The sequence below is a fragment of the Olea europaea genome, chromosome 10 (genome assembly GCF_002742605.1).
Source record: "Olea europaea var. sylvestris chromosome 10, O_europaea_v1, whole genome shotgun sequence".
Classification (NCBI taxonomy): Eukaryota; Viridiplantae; Streptophyta; class Magnoliopsida; order Lamiales; family Oleaceae; genus Olea; species Olea europaea.
This window is the reverse complement of record NC_036246.1, coordinates 37556543-37572629: the sequence shown is the minus strand read 5'-3', so window position 1 is coordinate 37572629 and position 16087 is coordinate 37556543. Positions and strand designations below refer to the sequence as shown.

The following is a 16087-nucleotide window of genomic DNA, read 5'->3' as shown; positions in this document are numbered from 1 at the left end:
GTAAACTAATGCAAAATGAAATAAGTAAAGGGTAGAGACGTTGGGTTGCCTCCCAGTCAGCGCTATTTTATAGTCGATAGCTCGACTTTTGGCATAGATATTTTATGCCACTTTAAATATGGCTTGGGAGGTCCTGCATAGTTTGCTCAATATGGTCTTGTTCCGTACTGCAGTTATCCTCCGAATTTCATCCCTGTCTTTCACCAAGTGATTTTTCATTCTCTCCTCATCCGTATGAAATCCCACATTGAATGCCTTAATCTCCTTTGAATCGATAAGAATGGATGGATAGTGTACTATACAGGCCTCATGAATGTTTAGCTGTTTCTTCAACTCAAAATTATAGGGGATTCCTATGTCAAGCACTTCAATCTGAAAATTGCTTTCAGGCTCGTTGGGGTATTTCATTGCCTTGAAAATATTAAAAGAGACTTGTTCCTCCCCCAGCCTCAGAATTAATTGTCCTTGCTGCACATTTATGAGGGCTCTTGCAGTAGCTAAAAATGATCGTCCCAATATGATAGGCATATCCTTGTCTGCTTCCATATCCAAAATCAAGAAGTCTGCTGGAAATATGAGTTTATCCACTTTGACCAATACATCTTCAATAATTCCACGTGGATGTGCAAGTGATCGATCAGCTAGCTGTAGAGTTACTGTGGTTGCCTTAGGCTCTCCCAATCCTAGTTTCTAGAAAATAGAGAGTGGCATCAAGTTAATACTCGCACCGAGATCACACAATGCTTTATCAAAATAAAAATCACCAATTATGCAAGGGACAGTGAAACTCCCTGAATCTTTCAGTTTTAGTGGGAGCTTTTTCTGGATTCTGGCACTGCATTCCTCCGTAAGCATTACTATCTCATGGTCCTCCAGCTTACGTTTGTTTGATATAATCTCTTTGAGAAATTTCGCGTAGCTAGGCATTTGGAATAGTACATCAACTAGTGGGATGTTGATATGAAGCTTTTTGAAGACTTCTGGGAATTTTTTGTACCGTTGCTCCAATTTTTGCTTCTTTAACAGATGTGGAAAAGGAATTGGAGGCTCATAGGGGTTGACTGTGACTTTGGCCTTATCCTATAACTTTTCTGAATTTTCCTTTGAAATTGATTCCTTTACAACAGTCTCTTCTTTAGCAGGGAAAGATGTCTCTCCAATTACACTCGATCTCTTGACATGGATTTTAGGCAATTGTACTCTACTTCGAGTTTTAATGGCCTTGGCTTGCTCCTTGGGATTGATTTCTGTATTACTCGAGAAGTTACCTGGCGTTCTGCCAGTCAATGCTATGGCCAACTGCCCCATCTGAGTTTCCAAATTTTTGATTCCTACATTTTGATTTTGAAGTGTAGCTTCGACTTTCTACATGAATTTTCCTTATCATATCTTCCAATTGAGGTCTCTTCTCTTGTTGTTGAACTTGTCCATGTGGCCTATTTTGATTCTAGTTGCTCCAAGAGAAGTTGGAATGCTTCATCCAACTGGGATTGAAAGTTTCTCCATATTGATTGTATTGTTGGCGTTATCCCCACTGTGCATAGTCTGCTTGCTCAATCCCTTGCATGAGTATCGGGCATTACGATGTTTTATGCTCAGCTCCATTCATCATAGTTGCTCTTCTTAGCTTGTGCTGCTTGTGATATGCTTTCCACCTTGTAATACAGAGAGTCGATTTTTGCAGATATTGCTGAATAAGTATCCACCTCGTAGACACTCGGAGTTTTCCTTGGAATCTCCCTCTTAGAAGTAGCCATTCTCTCAAATAATTCCAATGCCCCATTAACCGTTCGTGTGGATATTGAGCCATCTGACGCTGAATCCACCATGGTCTTGTGGTATGGAAGTAACCCTATGTAGAAGAATCGAATTTGGGTCTTTTTATCAAACCCATGTTGAGGGCACTTCCGGAGCATGTTTTTGAATTTGTTCCAAGCTTCGTCAAATGATTCGATTTCTTCTTGACTAAATACTGATATGTCATGTCTCAGCTTCGCTATCTTGGCTGGAGAGAAAAACTTTGTGCATAATTTGTGTGCCAACTCGTTTCATGTAGTGATACTTGCAACCGGAAGTGAATCCAACCATTTAAGTGCTCTGTCTCGTAGCGTATGTGGAAACAGCTTTAGTCTAATAGCGTCGTCCGAAATCCCTTGATATCTGAAATGTTGACACATATCCAAAAATCAAGATATGTGTGTATGTGGATTCTCCTCGGCTTTGCCATAAAACTGGTGTCCATTTTGAAATAGTTGTATCACATTGGTCTTTAACTGGAAATTTGGCTGCCCAAACGGTGGATTCACTATGCTGGATTGACTTTGAATTACTTGAGGAGTCAAGAAATCTCCCAGAATCTCATTTTCTTCATCCATTGCCTTTGCCTCATTAGCTTAAATAATGAGATTGTTTAGTTCGTTAGTCATTTGTACTTGTGCTTCTCGGTGATCTCTTTGTAGTCGATGAAAGGTGCGCTCGATTTCAGGATCAGCTGGAATCAATTCTCCTCCAGTCGATCGTGGCATGCAAATCTGAGGAACAAAACCAGTACAAGCACTGAGATTCAAACAAATTAAATGACTAAAATACAAATAAAGAATAATAAGCTAAAATAGAAATAAAAACAAAATTATACTAGCAAAATAAAAATTGAAATTCGAATTAGTGCCTCGAGAAATAAAATTAAACTAACTCAATCCCTGGCAATGGCGCCAAAAACTTGTTTCTCGAGATTATTTCTTTCAATTTAAAACTATCGCAAGTGTACGGTTCATTAACAAGTAATAAAGTGGATTAAATGAGTCCGAATATCGTCCCACAGAGATTGATTAGTTCAATTTTACCTATCGTCGTCTTAACCGAAATAATAGAAATTCTTGATATTTTCGCTAACTAAATTATGATTTAATAACCTACTTATAAATATAAAGACTAAATTAACTAGATTAAATCCGTGATTATAACTAAATGTAAGTTTTATAAAAATATGATAACGAAATGCGTACTAGGATCCCGAATCACCTTATATCAATCCCCTTTAATCCGAATTTTATAAAATTTACAACACGATTCAATTATGAAGACCAATATTCCTAATTTGTTTAACAATCTCTCTCGAGTAGAATTAAACCTATTTTCACATGTGATCCGACTATATTTCTATGACGGATGTGAATACATAAAAATGCATTAAAGATTTATAATACTTTAAGATCACGTAAAGTATAGCGGTATATTTCTATGCCCTATCGAACTTTACGACAATTAACAAAATGTCTAATTTATTTTTCATCTCTCAAGGGTAAAACAAGCCACAAAGCTCATACAACTATTGCTCACATAAATGTAGAGAAAATAAAATCCATGGCAATCATTCAATAATTAAAAACATGTTTTAACGTCAAATTAATAAAATTCAAGATTAAGGGTTCATAATATAAGGTTCATCGCAAATCCTAGCACATGAAAATCTAGCCTAACATAATGGGAAATAAATAAAGACAATAATTAAAACCAAGGAAGAACATCATCCAATTAATTCTTGAAGTGAAATCTTGAATCTTGAAGTGGGTTACCTTGTTTTTGCCTTGTTCTTGCCCTGTTCTTCCTCTCCAAATCCTCCAAAATTGTGTATCTTTCCCCCTTTTATGTTTCAAGGTCGTCTGGTATTTATTGGGGATGAAATTAAGTCAAGGGAGTCGCCCAAAACCTTACAAAATCGTGTTTGAGTCGAATAAGGAAACCCGAGATTTCGTCACATTTTTATACCATGCGACCGCATGGTTCAAAAGTTTCAGCCCAGATTTTTCCCTGTATTGCCTTGTGCGACCGCATGGATATAGAAATTTTTCCGTCGGACAGCTTTTAGTTTTTTGATTATATCTTCCTCTCCCGATATCCAATTGAGATTATTCAAAATGCGTTGGAAAGAGAACTCAAAGATATACACTTTCAATAGAAATATGCTTTCTCAAATTCTAATATTTACTATGTCAAAAATGGATCTCAAGTAGAGACTAAAAATCACGAGCATAGCTTTTTCGTCTCAAAGTTGATACTTGATAATACTTCAACTATATTTCACCTTTTTGACTCCTTTCCTCATCCGATTCACCTCTAACACTCTTGAATCTTCATTCCATTTCCCGTCTCATCTATGGATTATTTACAACTTGGTCCCTGAACTTTCAGTTTGATTCATTTTGGTCCTTTTTCGGCTCTTTTCTCCTGAATTTCACCATTTCCATAGAAACACCTACATTGCATGAATTCAACGAGATTAAGTCACAATTTAAATATTTTTCTTGTAATTAAGTCATGTTTGTGATCTAAATAAGTGCGCAAAAATACACTTATCACCGCCTTAATAAAGAGTTAGAGTTTCTCTCTTAAAAGATTGTTGAAAAGGATAAGCGCAAGACCATAAAAGTGCTAAGCGAGTTGTGAGGAACTTGAGAACACGTGGTACTTGTGTGTTCTTACTGATATTGTCATATGGAATAACTGGTTCAAAACTACACGCTACCTTTGATTTCAACTATACTTTGTTTGAATTACACTATGGTTAGATTCGAATCGAAAGATATCTAATTCTTATGTATGAGCATCGTATACTATGAATACAAGACTTGTTAATTTTGAACAAGTGGGGAATTGCTGAAATTGTTGTTTAAAGTTAAAAAGAAAAAAAAAAGAAACGGTTTGTGCCATGCGACCGCATAGGCAAAATGCCCTTGCGGTCACATGGCCATGTACAGGGACAAAAGTCTTGTGAGTAAAATACTCCATACGGTCGCATGGAGTTATACCATGCGGTTGCATGGTAGTGAAATCCGACCGTTTTGTAGCCTTTTTTGACCGTTTGTGATTCAAATTTGGTGACCTTTGGCTCATGCTTTGGCACCACTTTGTGCATCTGAGTTTTGCCTATAAATAGTGGATCCATACTAAAGGCAAAAATGATGAAAAACACATGAGAATAATTATCATTCCAAGTAAAAGAACAAAATCCAAATTTTATTCATATTCAAAAACCCATTGTGTTCTTCAAGTTTTGGAGATTACACTCATGCTTTAGTGTTTAATCTCTTATAAGACTTGTTAAAATCCTATAAACTATTTGTCGGAGATCCCTTGAAGCATTTCGATCAAAGGAGAGGAAGCAAATATCGTTTGAGGACAGCGATATCATGTTCCAGCCATTCATTGATACAAATTCGAGATTGTCTAGTTCTTGTCATTGCCGGTTCGTGTTTTGTGACTTCTGTTCCAACCCGATAAAATTCTCCAACATTAATAGCAAATAGACCTATTAATTAGCTTATAATCATTTTGTCAAGTACACCAAGCAATGAAAAGGTAAACGAGGTATAAAATACTTATATCAATTCTGATGCACTGGAAAACTGCCCAATAAACAAAGATACAAATTTCAAGTTACCAAGGAGGGTTAGAGCCTTCTCTTACAGAAGGTGATCTAAAAGTCATGTTGTCATCTCTTCCCAACTTTGACAAACTTCTTCCACTTTTAGGAGTACTCAACCCAGGGCTTGAGTTGTGGTAACTTGCTCTCAGCGATTCATCAATAGATTGAGAAGATTTGGCAATTGAATTCTTCATAAACTTTTGCGCAATAGATGAAAGAGTTTGTGTACTTAGACCAGCACTTTCCCTTCTGACTGGTGAAGACAATGAAGACTTTTGAAATATCTTAGACCTCTCACTGAGTTTTCCTACAACATCCCTGGATAATGAATGAGCCTTTAAATCCCTCGAATGTGGCATTGGAAATTTAAACTGAGGTCATCACCATTACCCCCCAATATCAAAGGGAGTGTCTTATGTCTGTAGCATCAATGGAGTCCCTTCAACTTCTCCCCACGTGATAAATGGTGATTCATCAACCCCTGGGGCTGGAGATGGCGTCTTCACAAAATTATACCTATTATCAGCTTTTTTCTCGAATTTGACATAAAATCTATTTGAAGTTTGTTCTCAAATCCTCCAAATCATACTTCTGCAACTTATCACGGTCTCTATTTGACACCAAAACTGGATTAGCACTAGCCACAGGTGTATAAAGCACTGCCACAGTATCTTCTTCGTCCAGTGAAGCACTATCATCCAACATTTTGCCATGAAACCGTGCGTTAGATCTTTTTATTGTTGGGAATCTACTTAACGTGTACAACGGAAAATAACAATAGATTTCGATTCTCACTAGAAATCACCTTTGTGTTTAGATAGAAACTACGATAGAGATTATACATTTTATAGATTTGCAAACTCTTTTGCCATATCTTTGTTTCAGCAACTTGAATCTGTCTTCCACAACTGTCTAACTGTCCAGCCTCCGATGGTGATCCACACAGAGAACATGATTGCAGGATTAGGGTTTTCTTTTTGTGTTAGTAAGAATAATGAATTCTCTATCAAATTATAAACCATAATCAGTTATTTATATAAACTCAAATAGGCTTAGCCTGACTCAGTGCAATATTTAACTAATCCATTTAATTAAATCCGGTCAATGAATTAATTAATCCAATTAATTAATTCGGGCATATAAATAACCAACCCAATCAATTAATTTATCCAACGATTGTTAAATTAATTAATTGACGAATTGCAATCTTCCAATTCTCTTTTGTGTGCGACCTATCAGGTTCCCGATCATGATACCTAACGACGTGAAATATTATTTTGACCTAATCAAATTTGATAAATTAAAACACCCTTTTAATTTATCACAAATTCACACTCGCCGTCCTAGATTAATATCTAGCAATGTGTCAAAGTAATACATGTGACGAGAAATGTCACGTGGTATGACAAAATCAAACTCGTTCGTTTACCATGAAACTATAATCTCTTCGTCAATATGATCTGATCAATTACAAGTGTGTCAATCCCAATTATCGATCATATCTTTCACTCCACTATTAAGTCAATATAAGTCGAAAACTCATTTTCGACTTATGAGTACACATTGGCTAAGGATTTCATTATCGACTTAATTGAATGAAACGCAGATCATAATCTTTTACTATCTAAGAGTGACGAATCATCTATTGGTCATTCACAACCTTCATACGATTCTTGACATACCCGAACGATACCGTATTAGCAGCCCTTGACAGAGCAGCATCCAACATCGCCAAAGTATGACTGTCCTCATATAAGGTACCATGACAACCCCAAGTCAAAGTACCAATTCCACTACCGAACGTTAGAGATTAACCACTGATTCTCAGATAGTTATCCATGTGAAATCTCTCGGTGGGTCTCCAATATTTTGTTCTATAACAAAACATCAATGTGTCCATTTAAGTGTCACAATATTTTAGCTTGTGAGATCAGCTACTTACTTCACAAGTAAGAAATGCCACACATGATGGTCTATCCGTAATAACGATATCCGTACCTCGTTATTACTTATGACCATGGATGATTTAAGATTCAGTCATATGTAATTTGTATCTCGCAATCACAACTTCTTGTGATTAACAAATTACGAAGATTTGAATCTACGAATTCTATTATTTAATTTAATTGTCTATTAATTAAATAATAGATCTATCATTAAATTACATTAATTATATATTAAAAGCATTTATGTCTAAGGCTTATTGAACCTAGGCATAACACTTGCATTTATCTTCTTTGTCAAACCCTTCAGCCTTATAGCTCTCTCCTTCGGGGTCAAGGGAGCTTCCCCTCTATCAGTCAAATGATACATCAGTAAATTCTTGTCAGTGTACTTCCAACCTTCCAAAGTACTAACAGGCTAATCAGACGTCCCATACCCATCTGTAGTAATTTGCTCTCATTTATCCCCATCCTCGATCAAATTCCCTGAATCATAATTGACTCTTGATGTTTGGTTCGCATGGTACCCGATGGTGTACTTGTACATGAAGTTTCAATCTATAAAGTTTATATTTACCAATAAAAAAAAATTCCCTGAATCATCTCCCCTTTCCTCACCTTCCAACAAAAACTGATATTTCTTCTTCCTCTTCTTATTCACTTTCTCTGTATGTCTCGAAATGCTATCATTGTCCTCACTGGTGTATTTCCTAAAGAAGTCATCCAAACTCACAGAAGTATCCACACTGTCTTCTCCGTCATCGTCACCATTTCCCGCTTTGCCCTCATCATTAACAAAACTTTCTTTGTTCTGATTATAAAGTGAAGGGGTAACTGACGTGTTTCTGAAGAAGGTGGATTCGGGAGTACCTGTAGTGGCCCTGCGACCCTGAATGAAGTATCGGTGGTAGATTCTTTTCGTTGGCATCGACGATCAAGAATCTTGAGCTGGGCGTCGCGGATGAGTAAGGGGTCATGCAAGCGCAAGGCTTGGAGCCAGTCGAGGCAATACTGGAGCTTGGGGATGCCAGGGAAGAAGTCTTGCTCTATAATTTTCTTGATCGTCGCAACATACGTGTCTTCGTCGAGCACATTGGAATCCCTGTGCCGTTTCAGATTGGAAAAATCATAATCGGAATTAGCATTTTGACCCCATTTTTTAAAATTAAAATGGATGTAATGGTACTTTTTTTTTTGTGAAAATAAGTAAGTGAGAAAGAAGAAAAAAATTTCTATTTATGTGTAATATTATTTTGTAGAAGATTGTGTGATTGAAAATTAGAGAAAGAAATAAAATTTAATTTAATGAGAGCCGAACAAACTCATAAACAAGGGAACTAGTGTTAGGATTAAGGTTTTGTGGTACTTGATTGGATGGCATAGAGATGTGGCGGGGAGAGTAGCCAATAAAAAAAATTAATCATTGCTCATCCAACTTTCCTCTACATTTCTGCTTACTCACCGAACGATAAAAGATAGTCCATTGCTCATCAATCTATCCAATTGCTTACCCATTCAACACTCCAATCATCTCGTCACCTCAAGTAATGGAATTTGCCACATGACGGATAGAATTCCGACATGGCACATCACAAACTTGAAATTAGGCCAAAATGGGCTAATTTTTACAACCACCACTCCTCTTTCTTCTCTCTTCCGTCCTCATGAATGGCCTAAATTTAGTTTGTTCTTCAATCTCATCCTTAACTATTTTGGAGCATTCTCTTTAACCTTTTTAATGTGTGTCCACATCGTAATTCGTCTCGATGAGTTTTCTAGAATGCGACTATATTTTGGGTTTAAGAGTTGGATGAATTTTGCGGAATGCGACTGCATTTTCATGAAATTTCCAGTCGGAGCAAAGGCACTTTCGACAAGTACAAGTTCTCCCACCTTGATAAACTCTCAACCATGGTGCTACAAAAAGAAACTCTAGATATTTGATATATTTCTCTTTGAATAAGATCTCAATTCCAGCAACGGTTCGCATATTTTAATTCGAACTTCTCAGGATGAAATTCAAGATTTCAGTTGGGATTTTGTGGATGATTTTTAGGATTCTTCATGGATTTGGGACGAATTTTTTGGGACAATTTTTAGGGTTTTTCACGGCTTTGATGGATTGAAAGTTGGTTTCTTTTTTTGGGGCAGAGGTGGAATGGGCAAAGGAGTTGACAGTGGCATTGATGGTGGACGGATGAGAAAGGGAGGAGCTAACGGCAACGAAGAGGTGGAGGAGGAGTGTTAGTTTCTGAAAAATTGGCCATGTGGTCCGATTTTATGCATGTAATGTGCCACCTCAAACTTTCATCCGCCATAGTGGTACATTCCGTTAGTTGAGGGTGATGGACATGAGACTTGTGGATGGGACAACAATGGGATAGATGGGTGATCAATGGGTTATATTTTACTATTTAGCGATCAAGTAGTAATGTAAAATAAAGTTGGGTAAGCATTGAATAAATTTACTCGTTTAGTTCTACTGGGCTTCCTTTTTATATTTTTTATTCTCTTTCCTTTCTTCATTTGTTTCTTTACTTTACATTATTTATATGATTTTGCTCCACAAAAAAATTTGATGAGACTACACACAAAATGTTGTGATAACACAAAATTAGAATCCTTTTCATTTTCATCCATTTTTTTATAAGATGGTTTGGTTCGGTTCGATTAGTCGATTTTGACTTTTTGTCCAAAATGGATTTTTAAAAAAAATGTCCAAGTTTTGTGCCTGCTTAGATTACAATAATTAAAATAAATTTATATTATAAAAATTATTGACTAACAAATAAAATATGATAAATAGACATGGATCAACAGAAAACTTAAGAATTTTGTTATTTTTTATGCATTATGCAACCTGACTGTCTGAGTAGGAAAAAATGGTTAAGTATAATATAATGAGCTTGCAAAAGGACATTCACAGTGCTATTAGTTGCCGACGACATTATAGATTGGAAGGAATCAAGATACTATTAAAAGATTAGAGCTTATTGTTTGATTTTTATTTTTCTTTCAAAAAAAATATAAACATTAAATGGGTTAGGTTGGTGGGATTATCAACAGTTTGAGGCTTCAAACTATGATTGAATCGGCCCACCATGATTTTTTTTAAACGAAAATTAAACCAAATCAATTACTTGTGTCAAATCGATTCGAACCAACCCGAATCGATTCGGTTTGATCAATTTTTTTGCCCAGACCTAGTACCCACATCAAATATCCACAAACAGGAACTTCACTTTACAAATTAACAATTAAACTCCACAACAATCAAAATATCACCTTGCTTTGAATGTCAAAAGTAGCTAGGTCTTCGTCTAGCCGGCAGCAAATTGCCAATCGTTTTGATCTCTTATCACCACAATATGAAAATCAATTAAACTGCTTTGCCTGAAAATGGATGAAGAAATGGTTGACATCCTCTCACATGCACGTGAGTTCCACGTAAATTAAAAAATCCAAAATAGAAAATGGGCTCCGTCATTTTGAGGGTCTGTCACCCTCTCAGTCAGCCATTTTCGATCACTGTAGCATGATTGTATAAAAATTAGTTTACTATTAAACCTACATACAACTGATAATTGTATTTTATACACTTATTCGGTACTTTAAATAGTGATATTTGATGGTTCTTTCGAAAAATTGTATCCTCAATGTTTGTATTTTATGTTTAATAGGTAAAATTTTATAAAGGAAAAGGATTTGAAGGAAAGAAGCAAAAGTAGGAGAAAATGGCTAAATTATATGAAATCCAAAGTTCAGGGATTAAAGTGAAAATATTCAAAAGTTGTGTCGAACCTCAAGATGAAGATTCAAGAGCGTTGGAAGTCAATTGGATGAAGAAAGATGTCAAATGGATCAAATTTAGGCAAAATATGATCACAAATCAATTTCCAACCGAAAAGCTATGCTCCAGAATTTTAAGTTCACATTAAGACCCCTTTTTAACATAGAAAACAATCGAATCGGAGAATTATGTTTGAAGCAAAATTGTAACCCTTTGAGAGAGCTTTCTAACGCATCTTGAATCGCCTCAATTGGATATTGGGAGAGAAAGTTATGCTAAAAAATTGAAAGAGGTGTGTACTGTCTGTTCGAAAAGGTGCACTGCGGCGCCAGGAGATTCAGAGATGTGGCACCGTGAGGCGCTACAGTGTCACCACCCATTTTTTGACACGGCGCTGCGACGCTGCATTCTAGGCGCCGTATCCCAGATGCGTTAGGGCACAATTTCAGCCCGTTTTTGAGTCCATATGAAAACCCTAATCTTCCAACACGGCAAGGGACCTATAAATACGAGATTTCTCACACTTTAAAGGGGTTCCACACATATTCTAGAGGCAAGAACACTTATTGAGAAAAAGGGAGAGAGATTCTAAAGGGAGAAGACAACGCCAAATATAGATTCAAAGGGAGAAGACAACGCCGAATCCATCGTGTGAAGCATAAATTGGAAGAAGGAGGAACTCTAGGTGCAAGATCTACTTTTTCTTCTACATTCTCTTATTAAAAATCTGGTGATGCATTCTAAAACAATTTGTTTGTGCTCTTCTTTTATTATGCGTAGCTAAATCTATTGTTAGGGTGAATAATGTAACCCATTTCTTATTAAGATTCTTGGTCTTTAATTCTTCCATGCATTGATTTTTGCTATGGATTGATTGCATTAAATTATCTGATCAATAAGTTGATGAATTTTGTGAATCCTTTACAAATAGAGATATGAGTTTAGGATTTAGACCATATAGTAAAATTCATTACATTGGTATAACAAGTAGAGATACCTATGCCATTTATTGCGGTCATAATTGAATTCCTAGGACAAAGAAATCGTTTAACTAAGTTAAATTTGCATAGAGATATGGAATTTAATTAGTTGAATAGACTCAATGAAAAATCGAGATGGGTAAATTGAATACAATAGGAGAATTTGACCGAACACTACATTAGAATTGAGTCTTAATTTGAGATATAAAGGTGATCAATGGGTGAAATTATTTTGTCATAACGTCCTTTAATTATTTGATTTTACAAAAAAAAAAAAAAGAGAAAAAAAGTTGTGAGCATTCATTTATTTTCTAGAATTTAGATTAAAATCCAAATCATTCAAATCATACAACTTTTAATCTATTTCCATCAAATAGTAGTTAAAGAAATAATTGAATTACGTGCTAGAAAATAGTTCTCGTGGATATGATAATTTGGATTCAAAAAGTCTACTTTACTACTTGTTATGATCTGTCTACTCGCGAGATAAAATCGACAACAAGTTTTTAACGCCATTATCAGAGACTATTTCTTTTAGTCTTAATTTTTTTTAACTATTATTTGATTTGTTTATTTTTCTTTTATTTACAAAAAAATGTGTTCGTTGTATGCTCCGTGCCAAAGGTGACAATCTTGAAACGTTTGATTTGGAGATAGAACGTACCTTCAGACGAAGACGCAAAGAACATAAACAAAAACAGCAATATCAAATGGCTGACAATTAACAAATTCCGATCCCTATTCAGTCGATTGGACAAATGGCCGTAAGAGTGGTGGCACCACCGGAACAACAGCGTGAGCGAGGGGAAATAAATGAAGGTGATTTGCCAGTATCAATGTTCCTGACACCTATAGCAACACCCATGCGCTCCAGTATCGTGTATCCAAATTTTGAGGTGAATAACTTTCAGATCAGGCCAAATTGGATTAACTTGATGAGCAATACTCTCCAATTCTACGGGTTACCTCATGAAAATCCGAACACTCATATCTCCAGATTTCTCAGGAACTGTCAGAACTTCCATGCTCCGGGAGTCAATGAAGATGCTATTAAACTATGATTATTTTCATTTACATTGAAATATACCGCATTGGAGTGGTTAGTTGCGTAGCCTCATGGGAACATTACTACATGGGAAGAACTGACCAGAAAATTCTGCAACAAATTCTTCCCACTAACCAGAGTAGCTAAAATCAGATTGGAAATTCAAACTTTTCAACAGAAAGAGAGAGAAAGCAATTACGAGGCATGAAATAGATTTAATGAGCTGATGAGAAAATGTTCAAACCATGGAATCACACTAGGAAACCAAGTGCTGTACTTCTACACTGGACTTACGCCACTGTCAAAATCTCAAGTTGATGCCTCTTCTGGTGGATTAATCATTGGGAAATCAGGGCAACAAACCATGGACCTATTTGAGTTAATTTCCACCATACATTTAATGTTCTCTTCAGAAAGAGTGGTACCACCAAAGGCAGCAGGAATGTATGAATTAGACTGCGCAACATCTATTAATGCATAGATAGCATCTTTAACAAAACGGTAGAGTTACTTGTAAAATTGCAAACACATGGAGCAAATACAATGATGGGCAGTTCAACATGTGAGAATTGTGGGAGAAATCACGCTACAGAGAGTTGCATTTCTCCAGAGGAACAAGTAAACTTTATTCAAAATAGCTCCTGTAATTTCAACTCATGTGGGAACAATTTCCAACAAGAAAGAAGACCAAGTTTGGGGGAGATGTTTCAACAATATTTGCAGAAGGTGGATAAGATGTTCCAGCAAATTGACACGAACTTTCAAAATCAGCAGGCATCTATCAAGAAACTAGAGACACAAATTGGTCAGATTGCTCAACAACTTGCAGAACGTCCACAAGGGACTTTGCCAAGCAATACAATGATAAATCCTAAGGAACAAGTGATGACAATTAAAATAGTGGATAACGATCTACTGAGGGTCCCCGTGAAAGTTACAGCATATGTACCTCCACTTTCGTTTCCCCAAAGACTTCGAAAGAAGTTGATGGAGAAAAATATTCATGTCATAAATACAAAGAGCGAGGTACAATCGCCAGAGATCACTACAGAGAGACCCAAAAGAAAAGATGACCAGGAAGTGATTGATGAAGCTACAAGGGTAGAAAAATTTGCACCAAATACAAATGAAAATGGAGAAAGTATAGAAATGCTGCCAAAACACCAAGTCTAGACAAAACTTATACACCTCCTATTCCCTTTCCTCAAAAGCTCAAGAAAAACAAACAAGACACAAATTATGAAAAATTCCTTAATGTTCTCAAGAAGCTTCAGATCAATGTTCCATTCATTGATGTGATACTACAAATTTCAAGCTATACAAAGTTTTTGAAAGAGATGTTGACAAAGAAAAGAAAGCTTCCGAAATTTGAAACTGTGACATTAACTGAAGAAAGTAGTGCAAGAGTCTAGAGAAAATTTCCTCCTAAATTGAAGGATCCAGGGAGTTTACTTTACCAATTTCAATTGAAAATTCCTGTTCAATTGTGTGACACTGGTGCTAGTCTCAATCTAATGTCGTATTCTGCTTATAGGAAATTGGGACTAGGTGAAGTCAACTCAACATCAATAACGCTACAAATAGCTGATAGAACAATCGCAAGGCCATGTGGCAAAATTGAGGATGTACTCGTAAAAGCAGGAAATTTAATATTTCCTGTGAATTTCATTGTATTGGACATACCAGAAGATTGAGACATTCCAATTATATTAGGTCGGCCATTCTTAGCAACAGAATGAACCCTTATTGATATGGAGAAGGAAGAACTAATCTTGAGAGTGGAAGACAAGCAGGAGATATTCAATATTTACATCCAATATGAGAAATCTCCTAATAAAAATGATTGCTGTAGAATTGATAAAAAAGATCCACCTGATCAATGAAGCTGTCAGAACTAGAAACCAAATTTTAGGAAACTTCTTGGTAGAGATGAGAATGGACAAATCAAAATATGGAGAGCAAAAAAGGGCTGCATAAATAAAAATTGCACAAAATATAATGATGGAATAACTTGGTTTGAGCCACTATGATAAATCAGCGGCACAAATCAAGCTAATGAATTAAAAGAAGCGCTTCTTGGGAGACAACCCAAGCTTTTATTTTATTTATTTTGTTTTCAAAGTTCTAGGATATTTTAATTTATAGTTTATGCAGAAATCATCACCCATACCCCTTTTTATCCATAGGTCTTTAAATAATTAAGTTGGTTATTAGATGTTTAAGCTAAGTAACTCTTGTTCCATGAGTTTAATTCTTCAGGAACATGACATCGTGGAACACTCAAACCAATATGGACATGGAGAAAATGGGACAAATCTCAAGTTCGAGGGAGAATGTTGAAGAAGAATCGATCAAATACAACACCAAGGCACCACAACATCATAGGCAATATGAACATTTCAGGGAAGCCTCCTTATTTTCCTTTAAATTTCACATTCAGGATAATGTTTAGCTTAAGTTTGGGGGTGTATTATTAATTGCTTAATTGCCCACCTAAAATTTTTTTGAGTGAGTTGGATATTTTGGCTTACAATTACATTTTACTTTGAGATTTGGAGTTTATTTATAACTTGTGGATAGGATGCATGCTAGATTGATTGAAACTTAACCTTGCAAAACTTGATATTATGCGTACACTAGAATTGAGTCTAACACTGTGATGAAACAAGTTGATTCATTTGTTAGATATGTTGATTTAATTGGACATAGATGCTTGACCTAAACCATAAATTATTAATTATCCTTAGACCAAATTTAGCACAGTTGGGGGGTGATTTTACAGTTGTATGAAGATGCGGATGTGAATATGGATTCTATGTGTGAAGATTTCTGTGTGGATTGTCTTAGACTAACATGATAAAACGAGGCGAAAGTTTTAAGCTGGAGATTAGTTTGTTTGAATAA

General features: G+C 35.9%; 1 protein-coding gene and 1 pseudogene across 1 annotated transcript; one reads left to right on the top strand and one right to left on the bottom strand.

Annotated features, from left to right (window-relative positions):
• Positions 1 to 5436: 5436 nt before the first annotated feature.
• Positions 5437 to 8859, bottom strand: LOC111400621 (annotated as a pseudogene).
• A 4550-nt stretch (positions 8860 to 13409) lies between these two features.
• Positions 13410 to 14595, top strand: LOC111400620. Its single transcript, XM_023028022.1, has 3 exons — positions 13410 to 13627; positions 13738 to 14284; positions 14395 to 14595. The coding sequence occupies exons 1-3, from the start codon at positions 13410 to 13412 to the stop codon at positions 14593 to 14595; spliced, it is 966 nt and encodes a 321-aa protein (XP_022883790.1).
• The last annotated feature ends 1492 nt before the right edge of the window (positions 14596 to 16087 follow it).